Source organism: Rhinolophus hipposideros, assembly GCF_964194185.1.
Source record: "Rhinolophus hipposideros genome assembly, chromosome: 3".
NCBI lineage: Eukaryota > Metazoa > Chordata > Mammalia > Chiroptera > Rhinolophidae > Rhinolophus > Rhinolophus hipposideros.
This window is the reverse complement of record NC_138049.1, coordinates 70089231-70116309: the sequence shown is the minus strand read 5'-3', so window position 1 is coordinate 70116309 and position 27079 is coordinate 70089231. Positions and strand designations below refer to the sequence as shown.

The window sequence follows — 27079 nt, the reverse complement described above, 5'->3', positions numbered from 1 at the left end:
AACTGCAATACTCTTCATTTCATTCAGAATAACAAATTCATTACATATCAGTCTACCAATGCCCTGCATAATCTGGTCTCCCATTACCTCTCTGACCTCACCTGCTACTTCTTACCCCTTATCTGGTCTGCTCCAGCCACTCTAATCTTGCACATTCTTCCATCAGGTATGCTCCTAATTTACGGTTTTTGCATTGGCTGTTATCTCTGGTTTGAATATCCCCCCGACATGGCTGGCTAACTCCTTTGACTTCTTTTCTCAGAAGTCTTAGCACATCAGGTTAGATGTCTAACCTGATCAGTCAACTGAAAATTGCAACCCATTGCTTACCACCCCTCATAACTCCTAATCCACCTTTATGTAGCTCTTTGTTCTTTTTCCATCACTTATCACCTGATGCTATACATTTATTTGCTTATTATGTTCACTGTTTATTTCCTGCTTCCCCCAATAGAACATAATAAGCTCCATATGGGCAAAATTTTGTCTGTTTTGTTCTTCGATTAGTCTAAGAGCTGACAATGGTATCTGGCACTTAGATGATCAATATATATTTGGTGAATTTAACGAATAAATTACATGTGAATAAAACAACTAGGTTTAGGAATAAAACAAAAATGAAGGATTTAATTTACCATATAGATTATAGGTGCAAAATATGTATCTCTAAACAGTTCTTCATTTCAACTGTCACGCTAAATGGATTTAATTTGGAAGGAAAGGGAGAAGTAAATATATTTACTCAATTTTCCTAGTAAATAGACCAGTAAATGAAATAAACATTCCAGAAATCACTGTTATCCATCTCAAATACCAGTCTCTTCAAGTGTCATTCAGAACAGTCTCTGAAACAAAATCTATGTACACAAGTCTACAGAACTAATTATTGAGATAAAGGCCACGATTTCTTAAAGACAGAGGTAACTGTGTATGTATCTAGCCAGTAGTAGGTTCTTATCTTTTACTTCTCAAGGCAATAGGACGATTAAGTCAAATTCTCCCACAAATCACTTTCCTAGTTCACACCTAGTTATTTTTCAAGAATTGATTTCTCTAATCATAATACTAATGCATATTCAATGTTGAAAATTAAGCACACACAGAAGAAAAATCCATAATTCTAGCACCTAAAGCAATCACTTTTAAAATTTTGCAAAGATTTCCCGCATAATCAGCATGTTAACAGTTACGCTCTATTCCTTAGTAAGAGCTAGGCTTTAAGTTCAACACCCTTGTGTTCAAATTTGACACTGTGGTTGACTGCAAGAAAGTTAACCTCTCTGTGAACTTCAATTTCTCCAATCCTATTTCTAGAAACATTTTCCACAATATACTTTGGTTTCATATTATGCTGGGTTTTTTTGACATCTCAAGATTTCACAAATTTTACATAGCCAATTCTATCAATATTTTCCCTTTCTTTTATAATTTCTTTACTTCTTTAACATAAAGAGTCCTCCTACCAGCCAAGAGTATAAATATCCACTTATATTTTCTTTTACATTTTTGTGGTTTCAATTTTTCTCTTAATTCCTTAGTATATCTGGAGTTTTAGTATATAATATGAAGTGAGTCTCTAAAGATTTTTTCCTCTCCCAAATAATCAACCATTTGTCCCAGACTTTTCATTTACTTTTCTATTTTATTACATTGTGAATAAATTATCTTACATATTATTTCTGTGCCAAGTCACTGAAAGCATGTCTATTTACATGCCAGTTTTAAAATTTTAATTTTGTAATTAAAGATGTAGTATTTATCTGGCTATTAGCCTTCATTATGTATCCATTTTAACATGTCTTAGTCTTGATAATTCATTATATAACTTGACGATCACTAAAAGTTTTTTTAAAAATAAATTTGTTGGAAATATAACTTTAATTTCATTCACTTATAAACAACTGACATCTTTCTATCCAGGAATAGGATGCTTTCTTCCTATTTCTGGGACCAAGTTTTCAATGCAGATGACTTTAAAAAAAAAGATTAACATAATTACCTTAGTTTTTCTCACTATCCAAACCTGTACCATTTGAATCAAGTTTCATGGAGGAAAAATAAGCAGCTGCCAGAAAAGAGCATCTGCAAAAAACCACGTAACTACTTTTTTTAAGATAGCAGAAAAATACATAATAAAATCTCTGCAAATAAAAAAGAACTGAAACAGAAATACCATTATCTCACTCAAAAATGTTTAGAATTTTTTTCTCCTTCTGCTAACTACTTTGTAAAATGGACAAGGACACATGGTACAACTGCAGTCAATTTTCCAAGACCAAAATTAACCATTGTTTAAAAAAAGACGAATTGGGAAAAATTTAAATTACTATGAATTAACAAAAATGTAGAGGTTTTTTTGTTAATGTTTTTAACTGTTAAGAACAATAGTCTATACAATGTCTACTCCAGTGTAACAATCAGAAATGAAGGATCCCAGAACTACCCTGTTCCCCCGAAAATAAGACCTAGCCAGACAATCAGCTCTAATGAGTCTTTTGGAGCAAAAAATTAATATAAGACCTGGTATTAAATCATATATCATATCATATATCATATCATACGCAGTCTTATATTACAGTAAAAGAAGACCAGGTTTTATATTAACTTTTGCCCCAAAAGATGCATTAGAGCTGACTGTCCGGCTAGGTCTTATTTTCGGGGAAACATGGTAGTTATAATTTATCAATAACTACATAAACAGTTCCTAAATTAAAGTACAAGACAGTAAATTCTGGATAATCAGTACCTAGGTTTCATTTTAATCTCCATGATCTGTGTTAATAAAGGCATTCTAAATGTAAGATTAATAACTCATAACTATAAAACAAGAGTTTGGAAGCCTATAAACTAAACCCGAGGAAACTACAGAAATATAATGATAAACATATCAGCAAGACCATATGAAAACAAATTCCAAACTGATTTACCTCTTAGGACAAGGGTATTGGTTCCAGAACCCCCACGGATACTCAAGTCCCTTATATAAAATGGCATAGTACTTGCATATAGCCTATACATACCCTCCCATATAATTTAAATCATCTCTAGATTACTTTTATTACCTAATACAATGTAAATGCTACGTAAATAGTTGTTACACTGTATTGTTCAGTAAATAACAACAAAAAGTCTATACATTTTCAGTACAGCACTGAATCCATGGATACAGAACCCTTGGAAATGGAAGGCAACTGTAGTTTTCCAAACAAAATAATACTATGTCCATGATCAGGCACTCAGAGGGCAATTTCTAAATAGAAATGACCTTCCAAGTTCATTCCAAGTCCAAAAAAGTTGTCTATATATGGTGTTGGTAATTTCAGAATTTCTATCAGACAGATATATTGTGTGGTAATTAAGGTATTTGATAAGGTGTAAAATTACATAAAATTGTATTCATTTTGAAGAACCATAAACATGTTCTAATGAAAAGGAGATTGTGGAGATCATAAAAAAAATAGCTATATAATCCACTGAAAGAGAAAATATAGCATGCCAGGAGCCAAATACCTTGAGAAAATGGCTAAAGAAAAGTCAACAGGGCTTGGAGCTAGAAAGAGGTTCTTACTAGAAGGACTTCAAGAATCTAAATATAGAAAAAGGCTTATTGCTGCAATTAACAATGTATGTAAATGTCAAAATACAATACAGAATGGGGGGAGAAAAAAGGCTATAGAAACTATTATGATGTGTAGCAGGTTTGAAAAATAAATGGCTAATATGTACTGAGTGCTTTACTACATGCCAGGCACTGTTCAAGGCGCTTTACATATATTCTCATTTAACCCTCATCCATATTTTAAGGTAGGCACTACAATTACTCCCAATAAGGGAATACTCCTTACCAATAAGAAAACTGAAGGACAAAATGTAACTTTCCCAGAGGTGAAGCCCAGGTCTGAATTCAGATAGTCTGATTCTAAAGAGCGAACTCTTACCATGCAGGCTATGTAGACAAAATATTAGAAAAAAAGATTGAAAAGAAACACGCCAAAGTATTAATAGCAGATAACCAGTGAGATTGACTGATTTTTGAGCCGTTCTGTTTTCCAAGTTTCCACATTGAGTATATATTCATTCTGATTAATTTTTAATTAAATAAAGTATAGCTCAATTTACCAAAAGGAACTAAACAGCAATATGGAAAATCTAAATTGTCTAAAGAGATTAACTTAAAAATCAAAGGCTGAGAAAAACAGGACCAGGGATAAAAATACAAGGAATTTAAGTATATTTAATCATAATAAAGGAAACCCTAAAGACTAAGTATATTAAAGTATTTGAATGTATACTATACTACGTACAGAAAATAACTATTGCCTATTTGACAATAGATTGAATGATATGCTACAAAGAATTCACATCTGGTTTGATTTGAAAGACATAAAATACAAAGGGCCATCAATTTTATTTGTTTTGTTTCTAATGTATCAAAGAGTTCAGGTTCAATTTTTTTTGAGAAGGAATCATGTAAACAGGAACTTTTAACATTTACTTCACTGTAGAGCCACAACTGTAAAGCTTGTCACAACAATCCTTCTTAAATTACTAATATAGATATTAGTAGGAAATAATAACCAAGTTTTCATAATTTGAGAACTGCAGATAATCTAGGAAAATAACTCAATACATGTTGGTTTATTTCTACAGCACCATCTGGTCTCTGTACCATCGTGCACCAATAACTAACAACTGACCAAAATAGAAACAAGACAAATAAATTTCCCTAATAGTAACTATAATGAACAAAAGCCCCAAATTTAGTTAAAATAGAAGGAGGCTGCAATGTTAATCAATCCTGTAATCAGCTTTCTGTTCAGAAAAAAAGCGGGGAGGCAAGAGAGAATGGAAGAGTAAAGGAAAATTATCAATTAGAGTAAGTCAAATACAGCATTGTAAATATGGCAAAATATAACAGTGAAAATTAGAAAGGAAAAGAAACTTATCTTCAAAAAAGAACTCAAGATTTATTAGCAAAATAACTCATTAAATGATAACTGTAGGAAGAGCACAAAGTAACATTTATTGTCGTCTACTTTGTGCCTCACTTTGCTAGCTCATTTAAGCCTTCAAATAACCAGATTTGGTAGGTATTATCCCATTTTATAGATTAAGTAATGAAAAAAATAATTGCCTAAGACCACACAATCTACACTAAAACAGAGTCAAGATTTGATCTAATTTTAAGTGAATCCTTGTTGCCTTTGTTCAAACTACTTTTCTCAAGAGAAAAATATAAAGGTAGACGAGATCTAAGACTTCTTTTAATGAACAGGCTTCCTAGCATTAACAGGATGTTTGTGAGATAAACTTTTTGTCAAGGCAAAATAGTTTCCTTACACTCACACATTCTAAGAATCAGGTTCCCCAATACTCCTTTATCCTTCCTCATCAAGACTAAAACAACAAAGATCTGGAAGTACCTAGGCAAAATAAAAAAAATGAGTATGGAAAACCTAGAGATAATAGTTCACTTCACTAATACGGTAAATGTAAAAAAATAAATAAATACAAACAAGATAATTAGCAAAAGATTGCTTTACTATATTACAATCTTTTCCACAAGATAAACATGCATTAAATCATTAAATGAATCTCCAAATTTAACTTTAAAAAGAGCTTTAATGTATCTAAGTATATACTTTCCTGATCTCAGCCAACCTATGTCATTTATTATTGAAGTAGAGTTTATTATCGTAGGCAAATGCAGAGTAAATTATATCTGAAAACAGGCATAATGTGGTTAAGGAGATTGGAAAAAGGACAATATCAGAAATTCTTTAATACCTTTGAAAGTAAGTGCTGCTATGCTAAGTACACATTCACATGTCTTCCAAAAGAAATTAGTTAGAAGCTGGTGATAACAGATTGGTGGGATCTTTGGGGGTTTGTTTGGTTTTGCTTTTCAAAACATTATTAAAGGGGATTCTAGAGTGCTGGAAAGGACTGGTTCTCCTGTCCACTTTGGTTCTCGTGTCCCGAGAATGAATGCCACTTCAATTTTCACAATTTACATCATGGAGTAGGAGGTACAAAGTAGTCAGGATTTACAAGCAGACAATAAAATAAAATAGGATGAGAAAACACTCAAGAGTTGGTTTTTAAATTGTATAGTTATGGGGGGGTTTTTTGTGGGTTTTTTTTTGTTTTTAAATTCTGTTTTTCTAGGGGAGAGCGCAAACGCAGTCCCCCACTACCACAAATTATGCAGTCAAGTTTCCCACATTTGGGGAAATCGCAGGGGTCAGCACATCCGGAGTGCAATGGATAAGTCTCGCACTGGGAAAACCACCTTCGTGATCATGGTATCTCCCCTGCCAGGTAAGTACAGTTATGGGTTTTAATGTTCCAAGTTTAATGAATTGATAACCCAGTTCACTAATATACCTTAAGTTTCTAAAAATCAGCTTCAGTTTTCTTCCTTACCTCAAAGCTATCACTGGACCAAATCTTGCTTCTTCCAACTATCTATTTTCACTCCTTCCCACTTCTGAACTTTTCCTGTCCTACCCCAGTTCCTCAATTACATCAATTACCTACTGCCTCTTCATTTAATATTTACTAATGCTGAGGAGTTGGGTCTGTAAAGAGCAATAAAACACAATCTATCGTACGGGTGGCCAGTTAGCTCCGTTGGTTAGAGCGTGGTGCTGCACAAACCACAGTGCTCTATGGTGCTGCACAAACCATGGTTGTCGGTTCGATCCCCACATCGGCCACTATGAGCTGTGCCCGAAAACAAAAAGAAAAAACACAATCTATCCTTCAGAACCTAACAATGTAGTGGAAAAAAACAAAGGTAAATAAATAGCTACAACTGTGTGACAAAAGCTCCTATAATATTTTATCTCATCCTCCTTTCAAGAAAACTATTCTACCCACTCATATAATTTTCTAAGTGCAAATGTGTTCAAATGTCTCAAATCCTTTGTTTTTTTAAGAGTTGTTCATTATAGTAAGATTATACGCAGAAATCATTATTTAACCAGGGCGATCATATGCTTAAAAAAGAAATATACTCATGATTACCCACCATACAAATATCATATAAGATACCTATGGAAAATAGGTCAGAAAAAACAATCCAGAATGCATCACACAGACAAAAAGATGTAAATCATAAAAGAGCAACAGAAGATAAAATGAAAAAGTCTAGCATCTGTTTAACTGGAGTCCCATAGGAGAGGACAGAGAATGGAGTAAAGAGAATATATTAAAAGATAATGGCTGAGAAATTTCTGATACCAATAAAAGACATTATAAACAAACCTAATAAATCTCAAACAAGATGTATTTTAAAAAATTGACACCAACATATATCACAAACTGCAAAAAACCAACAAGAAAATCTTAAAAGCAACCAGAGAAAAAGAGATCATTTTCCCAGTTGTGATAGATAGTAAATTTAAACCCAAATATATCAATAATTACACGTAAAGGACAAAATATGCCAGATAAAACACAAACATCGTCATACTGTATTTTTAAAAAGTCACTTCTGTGCTATTTTTAAGACATGGAAAATAAAAGGACACAAAAAGGCTGAAAGTAAAACAATGGGAAAAGATATATAAACATAAACCAAAAGTTATGCAAAACTGTAATATTGATGATTATTAGGTTGGTACAAAAGTAACTGTGTTTTTTGTATTAACCTTTTAAATCGCACTTACTTTTGCACCAACTTAATAGCATAAGTATCCAAAAAAGGAAGAAATAAGGATTTGGAAAGATGGAAGAAAGAGGAGGGAATAACATTCCTGACTAGGCAAGAGGGTGGGGGTGGGACAAGAGGCTATCATTAAAACACAAAGGTCCTGAAATTCAGAAGTTTAGACTTGGTGATAGAAGAAGTATGACACCATCAGAATATTTTAACCTCTTTATACTACTACCTTGATCATAAGAGTGACACAGCAAAGGTAGAATTAAGTAAGATTAATATTACAGTGTTATTTGGAAGGAAGAGAGGGAGAAGATATCAGAAGCAGGACACTAGTTGGAGGATGTGTGGTAATCCAGATAAGACAAGGGCCTGGTAAGGTAAAAGGGATGAATCCAGGCATTTCAAAGAAAAGCCCTATCTGCATCAGTTTTCCTTCTTTGAAATTTTAAAGGCAAAAATACACTATGCTTTATAAAAAATAACCAAACTATTTTTGTTTTCCACCATTATACCTAATGTGTATTATGATACAGTTGCCCATTAACCTATAATATACATAACAAACAATTTTTTTAAAAATAAAATTCCAATGAACGAACTAGCCAGCGTCAGGTATAATATATACAATCCATAATTACATACTGTAACTTCTTCACTGTTAAGATCACTGATGTAAGAAAAAAATCTGATAGCTTTTTCCTCTTTGAATGCTATTGTACATAATATGAAATTCTCTGATTTCACAGTAATTAAAAAACATTTTTATTTTCAAAAGCTCTTTACCAAGAGGATATCAACTTGGTAATAAACTTAAACAACTCACCAATGCTCGGTGGGCTACCATAGTTAATTGGCGACTCAGGTGGTCTTCCACAATGCAATGCAGCCAGAGCAGATCCTTTCCACACAACATGCTTGCAACCTATGAAACACACATAGTTTTATGGATAAAAAGATAGGAAGGACAAAAGAAAAAAGTGAGAAAAATGTCTAAATCCTATTAGAAATTTTTCATACTTTTATTTGTGCGTAGCAAGGACTGTCTTCCAGCTCCTAATAAAGTTTGTACTCCAGGAACACTTTGCGGAATTTCTTGTTCAAGAAGAGGTCCTAGTCGATGACATATTTGCAGCAAATGATCAGGTGCTAAATGTCTGTAATACTTCACCTATTGTATGAAAGACATATAAAATATTTGCTAAATAAAGTGATGTAATTCTTTACAGCAAATAAAATATACTTTTAAAAATACAGTCATTGGTTCTGGCTAGTCAACATTTTATTTTACCTAGGAGAAAACTTCACTTTTACTATGTAAAACCACCCGAATCATAGAATAGAATCGCTACCCCAACTATCATTTAATCCAAAGGAGAAAAAATACTAAAGAATTAATGTAATCTAAATATAGCAAGCTATACATTAACAGATGTTAGTCAATGCAAATATTGAACGATGAAAAAAATATACAGCATTATAACCTAAAATGGTATTTTTCAGTTTAACATTTTGATTTTCAAAAACTTCCAACAAAAAAAAAAATCATCCAACTATATAATAAATGCTTTGTATTCTTGATACTAGAAAGAACATCTCCAGAATGAAGTATTAAACAAATTGATAGTTCATGTTCTCATTACAAAATTTAAAAACACTTATATAACATCTAATGCTGAATTTTAGAATTTATTTACCAAAAACCTTACAGAGACAAATGCCAAATTCCAATTATTAATTTAGACATGTTTTGTCTATAGAATAAATATACCTACTACAAAAAGTTTGACCACTTTTGGAACAACTTCGAAACACTGCTTAATTTAAGCTAGAATTTGAAAACCAAGATATGAAATGCTAATATTTTTACTATGTATCCCAAAAGTCTTTTTAATACATAGACAGTATTTGCATAGTAATCTAAAGAGAATTAAATGAGAAAATAAGGCATATAATTTTATCACTTTATATTTAGGTTACTGAATTACTAAAAATTTCTCACTGTAGTGCTCTAGTACAGCTGTTCTCAAAGTGTACTTGTTCTGGGAACCCCTAGGGGTTCCTTAGGCAAAAACTACAAATACTAAGTCATTATTATTTGCTTTTTCACTCTCATTTTCTCAAAAGTATAAGGTAGTTTTCCAGAGGCCACATGACATGTGACGTTACAACAAAATGAATGCAGAAGCAGATTTAAGAATGTCTCTTAACCCAGACATTAAATGATCCTCAAAATGTAAAACAATGCCACTCTTCTTACAAATTTGTTTTGGAAAATTGTTATTAAAAAATTACTTATATTAACATGAAATGAATTTATTATATTTAAATGAATAAAATTTTAAAATTTGTTTTACAATTTAAATGATAAATCTGAGATTATAATCCACATAAACAAAAGAACTTCAATAATTTTTATTAATGTAACAGGGTTCTAAGGCCAAGAAGGTTAAGAACTGCCACTCAAGTTCATTTAGTAATGGCAATTTTAGTATGAATTCTTTATGAATAGTTGATTTGGGGGGAGAAGGGGAGTGAGGGTTTAAATTACTTCACTCCATCTTGTATATCTGTTATACTCTAACTGCAGAAAGACCATGAATGTTATTTCTAAAAAGTTAGCTAATATTCATTCTCCTAAACTGAAGCCAATTACGAGGAACTTACTTTACTTTTTATCATAATACACTCCTGTCATGGAGACAACATGGAGCCATATTGTCAACTCTGTAGGATAATTAAAAACAGTAGAGTCTGGCAGACAGTAGACAGTCAATATGTATTGACAGAATGAATACTTCTGAAAAAAGGTTCTAATACAAATTATACATACTCCATCTCCACTTTGGAGATTCACAAAGCACAATGACATTAAAGCCTCTGAAAAATCCTGAGATAAAACTAATTTTGTTTAATGTATAATTTCCCAAACTCAGTTAGCTATAGATTCCTTTTTTCTCCTCATATCATCTTGAGTCAAAACATATTTTTTCAAACACTAGTATGATTAGCTAAACAGAAAAAGTACTCAGAAGAAAATACCTCAAAGTATGAATTTTTACAATTGTACTTATACTTTAATCTTCCCTAATTTGCTTAAAAATAAAATTTAAAAGAAAAAATCTAGAATATTTATAGCGTCCCTTCCAGTTCTAAATTTGAATATAATTATTCTAATGTAACTTCTTTAAATTGATCAAAATTCCTGTTAAAAATTTTACTTTAACAAGAAAGTTCATTACTTATTAACATTAGTTTTGTGATGATCCTATTTTAGAGTCTTCTGGTAAAATACATTTCAGGTAATGAACCTGAAAATCCTCATTGCAGAATCGCATATTTTAATAAAATATTATGATACATTTTACCCCCCTAGATCTTTCCTTAATGGTTTAGTATATTTCAATTTTTCAAAAATCAACTTTCATTTTAAAGTTAGAAGAGATACTTTAATTTCTTAAACTCCTCATGCTTTCTGGTTTTTGAGACTTTAAACAAGCTGATCCCTCTGCTGGAAATCTTTACCCACCCACCTCCACATCGCATTCTTTTGGTCTATGCCTCGCTGCCTTATGTGACCTGTTACACCAACACTACCCCTCTTTTTGAACATTCTATCTTTGTTTCCATAACACATTATACTCCTTCCCAAATATTCCTTTACCCCTCTCCCCAGCACTTTCTAGTACTTATACCATATTAATTGTTCTTAATACACATAATTTTGATACCTGGATCTCAGTGGGAATCTAATGACAGTTATGATCCTCTTCTCCAAAAAACACACATACAGGCCTTACTATAATCTTGCCCTGTTTGGTGAGGCGGTTATAAAACCCCTGCACTATACTAAAATTGCCAATTTACTGGTCCATGTTTTGCATAGACATGATTTAGATTTTGTTTACCTTTCTATTCGTACCTAAATGTAGTACTTATAGTTAAGTGCTTAATAACTCGTAGGATAAATGAACACATAAAATTATGCAAAAACCACTGAAATCTATCTAGCCATTAAATGGTGAAGTTCTTTAAGTTCTGAGATCCCAGAGTCCAGTTCCAGATTCTTTTCTTCTCACTCTATACTCTCTCCTTGGACAATCCTTGTCAATGATTCCCAAATTTACATCTATAGCCTAAGTTTCGCCTAGCAAACTTTCTTAAAAGATATCTCTCTTTGGAGTCTCCAAGCCTCAATTCAACATACATACAAATGAAACCATAATCTTTTGGGGGGATGCCAACACCCCCCAAAAAATGTCCCCTACCTTGGTGAATGGCAACACCATCTACCCAGTCTCAAAACAGTAAGTCAAATTTTTCACACTGCCCATTCCTCCCTCCCACCTCATTCCCAATATCCAAGCAGTTATACCAAGTCCAACTGACTTTTCCTTCTTATCCTTAAATCTATCTCCCCCCATCTCCACGACAGCCCAATTTCAAATCATCTTTACAATAAAGTCCCATTTTTTCCACATCCACTCATGCCTTCTACTTCATTCAAATATATTCTCTATTTGCATTAGAATGCTCTTTCCAAAACATATATCTGGTCAAGTCACTCCTATTTAAAACACCAGGGCTTTCCTTGCTCTTCGGAGATCCAAATCCTGAACATGGTCTACAAGGTCTGAAATGCATTTCTGCTCCATTCCTATTTCTCTGCTTCATCTGGTACATTCTCAGCCCTACACCCTCCAGCCCCCATTTTCCACATTTAAATACACTGGCCTTCTTTCAGGTTCTTTACCTGCACTTTCTTCTGTCAGGCTTTTCCCATGTGGTATACTTTTCTGCATTCCCTCACATCCCCTTGTACAGACAACTCTTCTATGTGCTTCATATCTTCTCTCCACTGTAACTTCCTTTGTTTTTCTTTATTCAGTCTAAGTATGTTATCTTGGTTGCACACACTTGGTGACTTTTTCTTAACTCATGTATCAGTTTATGATTATACAATTAAAAGTACAATGATCTAATGCTTTTCTTCTCAATTTCATCACAGACTAGAAGAAAACTGGGACCACATCTCCTTTTGGTCCCAACAGCATCACACACACAATACTTATTTTAAAAAATAAAAATTATCTTTTGTGACTGTCTTTTTCTGAATACTATTCTTCATGAATGTTAATCCACGTCACTATGGCCAATATTTAAAATGCAAAACAAATTTAAAAAAATTAAAATAACTGATTTATGGCTATACATATATAACTTTTAATTTTCCAAGTAGTAAGAACCCCTATCTTTAATACTAATCTTTTCAGTTTGAATGAACATTTATACTAATAAATAATTACAAGGAAATTAAAACTAAAAGGAAAACTTAACATGATATTGTAATGAAATTCCTTATCTAAAACGTCTACATTTGGATTTTCAGTAATTGTTTATACACTATTATTTGGGAACAACCAAACTTTAGAATTAGTTTAGTGACATCCTCAATTCTAATATACCCATTACTTTCTATGACCAGAGCTTCTTTCAAGCTCTTTAGATATTCAACACACAAAAATTATAAAGTCATGTGTGATAAATATTAATAACACTAATATAGCTAACACAGTGGCTGCGTAATAAGTGCGCCCCTGTGATAAGTTTGGTAAGTTTTACATGTAAGAGCTCAGTTAATTATTTTAACAACCTTAAGAGGTATGTACTATTGTTTATCCTTCTGTACCATAATTTGTTATTAGGAGTAATAATAGTACATACCTCTTAGGGTTGTTAAAATAATTAACAACCTTGTCAAGGTCACACACATTTAGTGGATGGAAGAGATGAGTCAAACCAAGGCAGTCTAACTCTAGAGCCCATATTCATAATGCCCCCCAAAGTACTCACTGACTCAAATATACGCATACATATATATCAATAGGCAAGTAAGCTATAATATAGGCATTTTGAATCATTTTCAACAGACATTAAACTGAGCCAGAAAAAGAAACGTTTTAAAGTTCAATCTCACAACTAAGCAAACTAGTACAAAAGCATAAATTACTATAGATAAAAGGGAACATTTAAAAATCTAAGGACAGAAGTAGAAGATAAAACTACACTAATATAGTGACAACATTAAATACTCTCTCCCACAATGGCTAAAGGAAATCAATGTGATCAATCCAATTTTCCTCAATATTTCTAAGACAAAAATTCTAAACTCTTAAAGTGAGAAGCAAGGTACACTAAAGGGTTAATACCTTAAAATTTATGATCACAATTATAAAATAAGAATTTTTTAAAACGCACATTTATCAGTAGAGCTCCACTTTTAAATCCAAGCCCCTTTTGATAAACATTCCATCTCCTCTCTCACTAAGATGCAAGAGCCTGCTTTATGGATGCAAATCCCTCATACCACCCCACTGAGATTCACTCCTAGACCAGTGGGCTAGTCAGAGCTTTTCCTACCTTCTCATAGCCCCCCCCCCATCCCAATTGAGAATCACTTGATATGGTAGCAATCTTTGGTTAGTCCATAACTAATAGTTAAAACTTAAATTAAACAAAGATATCCTCTTTTGCAAATATGTTATGTTACCTAGAGCAGAAGTGAGCAAACATCTGTAAAGGGTCAGATGGTAAAGGATCAGATGGTAAATATTTTAGGCTTTGGGAGCTACTATTTCTGCTGTATATGTATTTTTTTTTAAACTATTTTAAGAACTGTTAACTTGAGCTCAGAAACCTTGTACAAACTGGTATCCTGCACCATTTACTCACAGCAGCCATAGTTTGCCTACTCAGATCTAAGAAAGATCCTTTCTTCTAGCAACTTTTCCAGCAGCAGGGGTAACACAATTTTGTTAAACAGGCAACTCTGCTCATGCTTTGGTCAAATCATAAATCTATATCACTCCTTTCTCAGATTGTATAGATAAAACATTTCTAGAATTGTCAATTACAATTGAATATTATCTTCTGAAAAAGTGAACTGTATCAAGGAAGGACAAGAAAAGAAACTGAGCTCTTTGAGTGGTTTATTCTCCTGCATCTTTGGCTAAACCAACCTGCTTCTACTTGGTATGCTACTTCATATAAACAGCCATCCTTTCCAGCCAAGAAAATTTTGTGGAAGGTACTCAGTGGAAGGTACTGTCAAAAGGTAAGTGTTATTAGTGGAAACAGAATATCAAGAAACTGCTGGCCACTGCATTCCACCAGATATACTGCGATTAAGACTTCTCTAAACAATTCTTAAAGAAAAAGTCAGTAGTTGATTAAGGGCTCTAAAGTCAAGTCTGGGTTTAAACTGCCTAACTGAGCGTGGGGAAATATTTACTCAAAGTCGCAATGTCTTCATCTGTAAGACTGAGAGAGCAAAAGTCACCACCTTGGGACATAGTCATAGTACCTGACATAAAAGTTGCCTGTTGCTTTTAATCACACTCCACATTACATACTACAGGTTGACCTTTATGTTGAAAAAAAAAAAATCTCTCTAGGCCAAAACAGGGGGAAAAAACTGGATACCTTTTTAAGGACCTTTTCAACTGAGGTTAGATCAATATATTAATTCCAACTACTTGATTTACCTACGAGACCTAAATACCAGTCCTTCCTCTAACATATAAATAAGAAGTCCCTATGAAAATAAAGTAAGATCAACCTAATGATTAGCACTAGTATGATGTGATTTGACTAGGCTCTTCATTTTATCCCTGTCTTGAAAACCTGATTGGTTCTAAAAAAGTCAGTTTTTCAGATTGTCTCACATCTGTTTTTCTCACAATTTTTTCAATTCTGAAAGGCTAGATGCTTCTGCTCTCTACTAGTGCTGAGTTCTAAAAGGTCTGCTGAATGGAATATGGTTCTTAATTCTTATGACTAATCTAGCATATAAACAAAAATCATAAATTTAAAAAAAAACCTATTTGCTATTTAATCACTCTACAGATCTATTAAAATAGAGCCTCTAAGCTTCTCAAAACTTCTAAAGTTATAATTATAAATCTCTTACTATTATTACAAAGTATAGGTTAAATTATATCTATAATCTTCAAAGCAAGTTTACATTTTCTCTGAGTACTTTTACTGTAACAGTTTCTCCACATAAATAAATATATGGAATACTTTCTGCTAAATATTCCCCAAATTTATCTTTACAAGCAAATGAGGTTAAGTATCTCCCCATTTCACAGGTAAAGAAAAACTGAAGTTCAAAGGTTATACCGTTTGTCCAAGGTCATACATTTATAAAGTAGGAGAAACAGTAATCAAACCCAGATGTCCTGATTCCAAGTCTACTGTTACTTTTAATACATTAGTTTCCTTCTCAAAACTTTAGTTTTCCCCTGCCCCACACTGTCATACAGGTTTTACGATTATAAACTTACTAAAACCCAAATAACCATTTTTCAAGTCAAATCCTCTAAGCTGGGTAATTACTCTCAGAAGGGCTCTAACATGCATATGATTTCTTTGTAATTAGAGATATAAGAAAATTTACAGAATCTTATTAAGTGTCAAAATTAATCTTGGTAGCCTGTGTATTCTTAATTAGCTGTGAATAAACATACTTGAAAGGCTCTTATATTCACAATTTAGTCAACCACCTACAAATTCATTTTAGATAACTCAATATTGTCAATACAATCATCAATACAAATTTTACATTTAAAGAAAACACAATACTGCTCTTCCAAATTTTATGCTCTATCATCACAATGCGACTACACTCTGCTAAAAATAAATAAAAACTATCCAGAATTAAAGTTTTTCACAAACCACAAAGGATGCTCTATAAAAATTAAGATAAAATTTAACTTTTTAAAATAATACATTTTGAAGTTGTTTTTAAATCAAATCATGTTTGCTAAGTAAAATTTATGCAATAAGAAATGCTCTTTAAAGCATTATTTACTTACAAAGTATAATTTAAAATTCAAATCTATAATTCTGCTTAAAAAGTTACTATTAATTTAAAGATGGAAAATTCTTAAACTGTTTATGCTTCAGATGCCAATGTAAACAATCTTAAGAGAACGACCAGTTTCATTTTCAGAAATGTTTCAGTTTCAAACACTGTACTCAAAATAACTAACACTACACATACAATGGCAGTGAAATTGTTTCAGATGATGCGTTATTTCTCCAAGTTTCCTAGAATTTAGTATTTCCACACCCCAAAACTAAACCAGACCCAAATGATACAAGTAAAGGTAAGTATTTCTTGCAGTTATACTACAACGTTTGTGAAGACAGGCTATGTGCCTGTTACATACCCGTGAAGAGACCAAATGCATCATGCCACAATGACCACAGCCATCTGGAGTTCAGAATACATAGATTCTTTATGTGCTTGCTTTGCAGCAGCCTGCCATCATTCATGCTACCATGAATACCACAAATCTCATTCCTCTAACAATTTAAATTAGTTTTTAACTTAAGTGGAAGCTGCATCAACTACGTTGCTACCTAATTTTTCTTAGTATCAAAACTTCTCTCATCCAACCATCCTTTGATTCCTCTTTGATTCCTTTGATTTCCTTTGATTCCTCAAATAAGGCTGTTTGTGTGTGTGTTAGGCAAGTAACTATAAAGGTAGACCTGCTTTAAACCTGACTGCCTTCTCTGTAGTGACCAAAGGTTTTCAAACTTAATTTCACTGTTCAATATCATAATTTTTGATTTTTCAATTCCACAAAGAAAAAAAGTACTATCATGTCCCTAAATCTGTTATAAAATACTTACAATCCGCTATATTCCATTTGGTCAGTGACATATTTAATAATTACAAAATAATTTATTAATTTTCACAAATTACTCATTTCACCAGCACAGCATCTCACAAACAAAAAAAAATTATAATCTTTACACATTTTCAATTTATTTCTAAAATTGTAATTTGGTTCCTATTATGTAAAAGCATGTAGCACTTTTAGATGTAATTACAAAAGCAACTTAAATATCCTAAAAAATTTGCTATTAATTTTTTTCTAATACTTTTTTTAATGACAGTTTCTTAAAATTAATTAAAAGTACATTAAAATAGGAATTTAGTCTAAATGGGTGTGCTTAGTATAATTTTGCTTAGTATTACAGATATACTTCCATGAATTTTAAAAATCATAAAAAGAAACAACTATTAAGAATAAAATTAACCTGTTTGGTATTACTTGTCCAGAATAAATTGTGTAGGATATAATTTTATTTGCTACAATTCTATGGTGACATGATAGATAACCACAACATTTGGGAAAAAGAATGCCTGCAGTGAGAGGAGTTTCTAGATAAAAGAAACAAATTTTGTGGTTATCTGATAAATTCTGAGTGGATTAAAAAACTGACATTCATAGGATTTATTTAACCTAATGCTCACTTAAGGACTACTTCAAAAGTCTTTATTAAACTGTTTAAAACATATACATTATTAAGCCAAATTGACAAAAACATTTAACAATTTCTGAAAAGAATACAAACTATTTGGATGGCTTTAAATTACACAAATCTCTACAGAGGAGGAGCCAGATGCAACAGCTAAGCTCCCTTTACATATTCCTAAAGGTCATTTGATCACTACCAAAAGAAGAAAAGTTGCATATATCCTCTAATCAATTCTGGATATTTCAAGCACCCAAATACTTCTTAATGTTAATTGTTCCACAAAAATAATCATAGTTAGAATCACCATACAAACCGTCAAAAGTTTTCCAGACATCAACCCGCACTGCCTTAAACTACTTATTTTTGGTATTTACTATACTTTTTTCTTTATATCTTAGGCTTAATCATTCTATCCTTGAATCTACAAGTAATTGTACTAACAGTATTTTCTAAAGTTTTAAAGTAGCCTTTTTTATACTGTAGCTGTTATGTTCAGAAAGTTATGTATACTTGCTTCTGAAATAAAAATGTTTTTCTTCCACTAAACTTTAATATGACATTATAAAGCTATAATTGCAACAATCTTTACTATGTCTACTAAAATTCTAGTAACAGCAAACACAAACCCTTACTTAGTACTTGATGTGCCAGTCCCTTATCACTCACAGCATCTTCCAAAATAGGAACTATTTATTAGCCCATTTCACAGATTGGGAAACAGACTCTTGCAGTACTACTCTGCCTAACCATCATATAAAACACCACTTAGTAGTGGGAAGTTGATAATACAACTCCCTCTCTACATAATGCCACTTTACAATTATTTAAGGGTATTAAGAATTTAACAGGTACTTATTTTAAAATGTTTATAAATGTCTCACTTTTTAAAACAATAAGTACCAATAATTGCATGTGTAAGAAAGGATGAAATTTTGCCCACTTCAGTCCTTCACCACATATTCTCTTCACACATTTTATTTTATTATGCTTATGAGATAGTAAAGCCTTGTTTTAGAGGCTATCAAGCAAAGCTTACTATTTCATTGATATGCTAAAAAAGGAAATGGTAACTCTACAACACATATTTACTTCATTACATCCCACAACCACCCCCCAAATTATACTGGTTATATTTTGAAAAGTACTATATTACCTTTAACATAGAAGGGAAACCCTATTCAAAAACATTTAATGCGCTACATATTTTTACTTAAAACTTATCTCCAAGTTCTGTAATGCAACGTGCACATTAATCAGCATAATCTGAATAAATGCATACTTAAGATATACACTTAAGTAAATTCTATTCATGGTCCTATTCATCTGTGAATTTAAGACCACCAATAATTTATGGAACCTATTACTTAAACCATGGTGAAAAACACACTAATTACAGAGTAAAGAGGTAGTCTACAATGTGATTAGTGTCCCAAAAATCTTTATCTTTGCAAGGACAAACCATACTACAACCTAAGAATGGCACACTCAAAACCATTTATACCATTTTCTAATCTGCATGATTTCTCTGTATCAATTTTTCTGATTTGGATAATCAAACTCCAAAATGAAGGAGCTGAGCTCTTAGAGACAATGTATTGCTATTTCTAGTTTAAAATTAGATTTTCAGATTAGAAAAATTTTAATTCCATTATTTCACAAATGAGGTAACTGGGGCCCACAGAAATTCCATGACTTGCCCGAGGTAACCTGCAGGTTAACTGTTGTCAGGGCTAAGATCACAACCCACGTGTCCTGGCTCCCAATCCTTTCAACTGAATAAAGATTTCTAATAAAGTGGAATCATTTTAAGAAAAGCAAATACCACTACAAGAAAAAAAAAAAAAAGAATTATATCATTTTAACAGATTAGTAAAACATGAACCGGTTTTGAAAAAACAAATGCCTTGTAAGCAAGAAATGTAATAGGAATCTCGAATCTGGTAAAAATGCTTAAAAATTCTGCCTGGAGATCTCATAAATATACAATAACCACTAATGAAGGTGATAACTAGAAAGCGAAAGTTAACAAACCAACTAATCTCACTACGCAAACTAATAAACAAATAATTGTCCAAAAATTAGCTGAATTTTTTAGCCTATAAAAACTTTTCCCCTATGCCTGGCTCCATTTAAAAAATAAGAGTTCTGATAAAAGTTTTAAAAATGCCCTTTTGCTTTAAAGTCAACCTCATATTTTAAAAAATATGAAATCTGATTAAGCACATATCATAAAGAACAAAACACCCTATAACTTACTATTAAATTGCATTCACTGTTAAAAATGTTTTAAATCTTAAGGTAGATGGTAATAATCACAATGTCTTACAATACCTTAATCAATCACACTTGAAATAAATGCACCCATTTTTTTAAACCTATAAGCTTTTGAAATTGCTCGTAAAACTCCCCTTTTCTCTTGGTCAAAACTCAGTCACTGTGATTTTATCTGTACGCTGATGGCAGATGCTAAACTATACCCATTTTTAAGCTCATAAATGCAAATATTACATCCCATCCCAAATAGTCATAATTTGAGGTTTTCCAGAAATTTCAATCTGACATATGAAATCATATGAATTCTTACATTTTAAACATTACTCAATTTATCAGAAACATAGCAACAAATTTCCAGGTAGAGATACACTACTAAACCAAACAGTTATTATTTTGGTTTCATTCACCAAAATAATCTTCCAACTAATGTTAAATAAGAGCAACAAAGTGAAACATGTTTAAATCATAAGAATAAATTAAGACAATAGATAATACGGTACAAGAGATTTTGCATGTGCTCACCTACACCTAGACATTAAAACTTCAAGATCCAACTATAAAACAAAAATGTACTCAGATACCTGGTGTTCCAAATATTTTTAAAGCTAATCAAATCTTAATTAAAAAGTAAAATAAAGTTAAACCCAACACACTTAAGATATACAGTTTAATATGAAAGCACCTTGAATGCCTTGTATCCAGCAGATATAGTGACCAATATGCTGAATAAAAAAAGAAAAAATGAGCCACAGAACTCTGAATTCTAACAAAAATTCTTAATTATCTCATGAGTATGCCAATATGACTGTTCTGGCAAAAAGGTGAAAACACTCGGAGTAAGAACCACTTCCATGCAAAATAGGTGGATTTTGATAAAAAACACACTGATGAAGACACTGCATATTGTGTCCCAAGTCTGATTAAAAAGACTAAAAATATAAATTCATTTTATTACTACTTGAGAGATGAGAAATCCCCTCAAAAATTTAAATAAAAATCAACACTGGTACCCCTGTTGTTACTGGAGAAAACAAAATGATATTCCTACAAGGATCAGACAGTCCCATAATTTAGCCAGACACCATTAGCTACTTTGTTTTAAAAATATAACATCACCCAGTGTCTCCAAGTTAAAAAAAACAACACAGCAATCTTGTGATTTGGGGTTTGTGGGTTTTTTTTTTACAAGATGAGTTTTATAAAATCCGCCCGATTCTTAAAAATGGAAAATTATAATCTTTATATTTTTCCAAACAAGGAAGACATGGAAATCCACTTAAAATTTTGTCAAGTATTTACAACTTCAAAATTTAAATATTGCAGTCACGCAATTCTGGAGTTGGCTTCAAACTATTCATTTTAGCCAAATACTAAATGAAACTAGCCTAAATCACTACTTGAAAACTAACAAAGTGTGAAAATGAATACAACTGTTAAGTTTCCATTAAATTTATAAAGCTAGGTACCCTTGCTTATTTCAACAACTGTGAGCACTTATCAACAACCTAATATTAAATAACGATATTTAGATGTGAAAGTTAGATGTTCTACATCCTAAAGGAACGAAAGCCACCAAAATCATATCCTGCCTTCCCTCACCTCACACAGGATCTTCAATTGTAAGCCCTCACGAAATAACATTAGTCATTACTAACTATCTCACATCAGTTACAAATCCGTCTCAAAAATCAATGCACCACAGAGATTTCAAATGCTTGATGTGCCCTGGTGTGACTACTTTAATTGTCCAACACACACACACACACACGCACTCACACACGCACACTCATACAAACAACCTAGGTCAGTTTAAGAGAAAAGAACATGGGAAACAGAACTCCAGAGTACAAATACCTTACTTTTCCATTCACAATACTCAAGCGATAGGTCCACTTTCAAAAGTCAATTTCTACAAATTACTGAAATAGTCACCTTGAAAACTCAAAACATTACATAGTAGGTATTTTCCAAGCTATGTAACAAAACACATACTCCCCGATAACAGAAAAACGTTTAACTTGCCAAATTCCATCCCAGGTTAAACACACGGATGAAAATCAAAACTCTTCAGTGGCCTCCCGTGATTGCTTTTAATCGAGCAAGGGGCATAGAATCGGCAAAATTAGAGAAAGCCGGTTAAACTTCTGGCTTTAGGGATATTACAGGTTTTCCACTTCAGCGAACGCGTATTTGGTAAAAATGCAAGATACGCCGCCGGCCAACCACCATCACACTTTTGAACCCCTCCAACAAAAAACCTAGCTCTGGATTTAAGGAAAGCAAAAGAATCAGGAGAGGAAAAAAACACACAACGCCTCGCCACGGTTCCGCCGCGGCCGAATCGCCGGCGTGTGAAATGCTAATGCCACTTCGGAGCAGTTAGTCCCCAGCTATTGTGTGGGGCAGGAGAAAGCCGAGCCGACCGCGCGCCGCGAGCGAGGAAGCGCGCTCCCCGGCCTCGCGCCGCTCCCGCCGCCGCCGCCGCCGCCGCCTCGCGCGCGCCCCCGCGCCCACACGGACGCGCGCGCCGGCCCCTCCTCCTCCGGCCTTGCACTGCACAACACTCATGACGTATCTTTATTTCTAGCACATTAACAAAATATCACAAATAAATTGTCCGCAGCCCCTTCGGCCCCGGGGTGCGGGTCCCCCCGGCCACTGCCCCCCGCAGGCCCTGAACCAGCCTCCCAACCCTCCCCGTGGCCTTTGGAGCTTTCCCGTTCTGGGGCCAAGTTTTTGTCTCTGTAAAAAATTGCGGGAAATTCAATTTTTATTCGACTCGGGGAAAAGTTTCTTTGCTCCGCGACGTGAATGTCTCACCAGATTCTGGTAGGTCCTGGGGTGCTCCTTCCCGGTCCAGTCGGTGCGCCGGGGCAGCAGCTGCGGGGAGAGGACGCCCCGTGAGCCCGGCCCCCGGCCCCAGGCCGCCCGCGCCGGTCCCCCGCCCGCCCCGCGCCCCGGCGGGGACCCCGAGCCCCGCGCCCCACGCCCCGGCGGCGGCGGCAGCGGCGGCGCCGCGGCCCAGGGGCGGACGCGCGGCGGCAGGACGCGGCGGGCCGCCGCCGCCCTTACCTCCTTCTCGGCCACCTCGCGGATCAGCACCTGCAACAACAAAGCGGGGAGAGCTGAGCCCCGCGCCCCGGGCCGCGGCCCCGCCGCCGCCGCCGCCCTCCCCCACGCCCGCGAGAGGCGAGCGCCGGCCCGGCCCGCGCCGCGCGCCGCCGTACCTGAGCCGCCTGCTGACAGGGTCCATCTTCCAGGAACCGGGCGATGAGGAAGTAGAGCTCTGCGCGGGAGAAAAGGAAGGGGAGACACCGAGGCTGAGCGGCCGGGCGGCGGGGGGCGGGGGACCGCGGGCGTCATCGCCCGGTGCCAGCGGCCCCGGCAGCCCCCCGACTTACCCGATCGCAGCTCCGAGAGGCCTTTCCTCTCACAAGACATGTTTATAGGTCACTTCAGGGCCGCCGGCGGGACACCCCGCCGCCGAGGGGAAGCGGGGATGGTGCCGCCGCCTGCCCTATAGCTGTCACTGTGTGTTCACGAGCCGAGCCTCGGCTCCACCATTCAAGCAACGGCGGCGGAGGCGGAGGAGGAGGAGGAGGAAACAACAACTCTCAGGCAGCGGCTACGGCCGCCGCCGCCTCCGCCGCGGATCCCTCCGCCGCAGAAAGGAGTCCGCCGCCTTCGCGGCCCCGGGCCCGGCCCCGTCCTCAGCCCGCGCCCCCGCCCCTCGGCGCACAAAAAGGAGTGCCTCCGACCCTGCGCCCCTCGCGCCCCGGCGCTCGGCGCGGTGAGACCCCCCACGGTGCCCCCTCCCCGGCCCGAGGTGCGATTTATTTATTTATTTCCCGTCGGAGAAGATGTCGGAGCCGGAGCCGCGGGTTGGCTGGAAGGCGCTTTCTCTGTGGAGGCCGATCGCGGGAGGGAGGGGGCCGGGGACGGCTCCGCGGAGGGATCTGACGCACACGGAGCCGCAGCACAGGCTCTATTCAGTGGCGCTGGCTGGGGCTGAGATGGAAGTTAGTTTCTATGTAGCAGAAATAGGAAACAAATGAAGCAAAACTGCCCAAAGAGGGGAAATGCCCCGAGGATGGGTCTTACTCTCACGCGCGCACACAGGCACACACGCAGAGAGCACTCTCACGCTGGGCAAACTCGGGATCGCGCTACCCTGCCCGAGTTGAATGATAGTGTTTGGTTTCTGTCTCTTGCCATGTGCATGTGTATAAATGCTGCGGATTGGCATCTGTGTAAGTCTTGTCCTGCGTTATTTCTGCAGCCTATGCAAAGTGTTGTGTAATTTATTGGAGTGCTGTATATTGCAATAGAGGTTCGGGCGCTTTTTGTTAAGCACTTGCGTTTGCAAGCCCGTTATTTGCTGAAGCCACCTCTGCATATATCTTGTTTTACTGCCATTGCCTCAGCCGTACATTTTAAAAATGTTTTTCATTGTTATATGGGTAAAGAGAACTCCTGATCTGTATATACTTCAGATACTCTTTTTCCTGATTGCAAAAAGGCCAGTGACGGCTAATTAGGGATTTGGGATTAAAGAACCTTAAAGCTTTTTTTTTTAAGTGTTTACGGGAAGGAATAATGTAAACATGAAAGAAAGGAAAGAACGCTAATATTTATCTCTAACTAATCTGGATGTAATTTAGTGACGGATCAATAACCTACCGAAGGATATTGAAACATTATACTACACTTTAGCCAAGGTGATTAGTGATTAAATAATTTAAATTATCTGTGTATCTTGCAGTTGACTTCGTCTTGCTAATTAATGGCTTCTAATCTGAGCTGTAAACCATTCCTGTTTACAGTTAATCACGGGAAGACTTCTTGAAAACTGACGAAAAGAGAAAAAAAATTAATCTTTCGTAAATTAGTATGTAATTACCGGTTTTATATGCTAAACCATACATCTGCGTTTTGTGATGAGGAGAAGGGCCTTGTTTTCTAAAAAAACGAATGTGGGTGAAATTAATGGAAACAATGGAAAAGGCCATTTGTTAGAAAACAAGGACACCAAGTGATATTTATCTCTAGATGATTTAAGCACTTTTCAAAAAGACTTTAGAGTTGATTTTTTTTTAAGGGTTGCATTTTAAAGGGAATTAGGATAGTCGTTCTTTTGTTAACATTTAACAAAAGATTCTCCTTAAAATTTTTTAGATAATAAACAGTATTTTATGGATCTGGTCTAAAAAGGTTAATTGTGTGGAAAGGACCAACAAGCTGTATTTGTGGTTTTCTAGATTGTTTCCTGAAGCCTTGTACCCGCCTAGCTCCTTAACATTCCTAGTGGGAAATACTTGCTGCAACTGCCTTGGGCTCCACTGCAAGACTGCATCGGTGTGATGCCCTATACTAAAACATCCAGAAATCATCATACATGTGATGAAGGACAAAAAAAGCCTAAACCTTCTTGAAATAATAGGATGTAAAAACTGCAGTTTATAACAATCCAAATCAAATTTAAAAAGAGAGAAGTTACCATAACTTGTCCCATTGCAGCTTAGTTATCAGAGTAACTTATTTATTGAAATGGCTATCTTTCAAATATTGAAAATGTTTATAGTTTTAAAGACAGTAACTCCATTCTAACTATGATAAGTAGAGTAGTTTGCTTTTAGATGATTTGGTTTGAAAAGACAGACATTTAATATGTCTTTCTGCAATTCTATTTATTTCTATGACTAATGCTTTCTATTTTATCTTTTTTAAAAAGTATTATATTCTTCAAATAATTGTAATATTTTATATAATGATAGTCTTCAAATAAACAGACTGTAGGAACTAAAAATTATAGTTACAATCATGTGGTTTTGAAATGTTCATATTAGTATGATTTTTACTAATAAATGTTTTATCCTTGCAAAGGAAAATAAACCAAATTATGACATGGAATATAAAATTACTCTGGGTAAAGTTTTCCATATATATCTTGTGAGTGTTATGTAAACACAGAAATTTTGTATGATTATCTCATGTATGTTTTTCATTTAGAAGTTACGAAAGCTTTTCTACGTATGCTACTATAGTTAGATCCTAACATTTTTTAAGGAAAATTTCCCTTCTCAGTTTTCCAAATATGATGTTCCTGTCATTTTGTCTAACCTTTGACAATGTTTGTAGTTTCTTTTTCAGACCTAATTTGAAGATGGTTGTCACCCTGCCTTTGAACTAATTTGTAACTATCAGTCTGATTTAAGAAAATAGATATATTAACTTTCAAAAATTAAAACTTCTCTTTAGCCAAATAAACTTTTTTTTTTAACAATGGATGTCAATTTGAATTTTACTAAGTCCTTTAAATGTAACAAATACTCCTTATAACATTTTAGTTTCTTTAAATATAAAACAAATTTCTGGATTCTAGCATCATCAGTTAACTATAGGGTTTATTAAGTCATTTATTGTGCATATGTACACAAAAGTGTATACATATCAGAAAATCTTACCTTGAAGTCCTATATTTAGTTCCCAAGACAATGGAACTTCTTTTCTCAGTTAACTCTTTTGCATATAAGGATAGTTCAGATTCCATCTATATACTTTTCTACTTGTTTATTTTAACTTGAGAAAGTTACTTAACTTTCTCAAGTTAAAATAAAATGGACTTCCAAATAAAATCTCAATTTAAAAAGATTTGTATGCCTTTTATATAAGAAGGCTAACAAAACTAATGGAAATTTGGAATGTCAACGACTGATATTTTTAATATAGTCTCTTTAGAAGAACTACAAACCTTTTTTGAAATGTGAAAGTTTCTGTGAAATACACTTCTTTTCACTTGGCCTCACA

At 34.8% G+C, this 27079-nt stretch overlaps 1 protein-coding gene across 2 annotated transcripts in view; it reads right to left on the bottom strand.

Annotated features, from left to right (window-relative positions):
• The window catches only part of PHIP (PHIP subunit of CUL4-Ring ligase complex), a 113065-nt gene extending 89133 nt beyond the window's left edge, over positions 1–23932 (bottom strand). Inside the window, exons 1-6 of one of the 2 annotated variants that reach the window (XM_081044421.1) lie at positions 23674–23932; positions 23500–23558; positions 23345–23374; positions 23093–23152; positions 8684–8834; positions 8490–8588 (exon numbers count right to left, since the gene is read on the bottom strand). In XM_081044421.1, coding sequence (XP_080900547.1) covers positions 8490–8588; positions 8684–8834; positions 23093–23152; positions 23345–23374; positions 23500–23558; positions 23674–23713 — 439 coding nt within the window. In that variant the 5' untranslated portion in view covers positions 23714–23932. The remainder of the gene's footprint in view (positions 1–8489; positions 8589–8683; positions 8835–23092; positions 23153–23344; positions 23375–23499; positions 23559–23673) is intronic. The other variant, XM_081044420.1, reaches the window with a different exon arrangement.
• Between the last annotated feature and the right edge of the window lie 3147 nt (positions 23933–27079).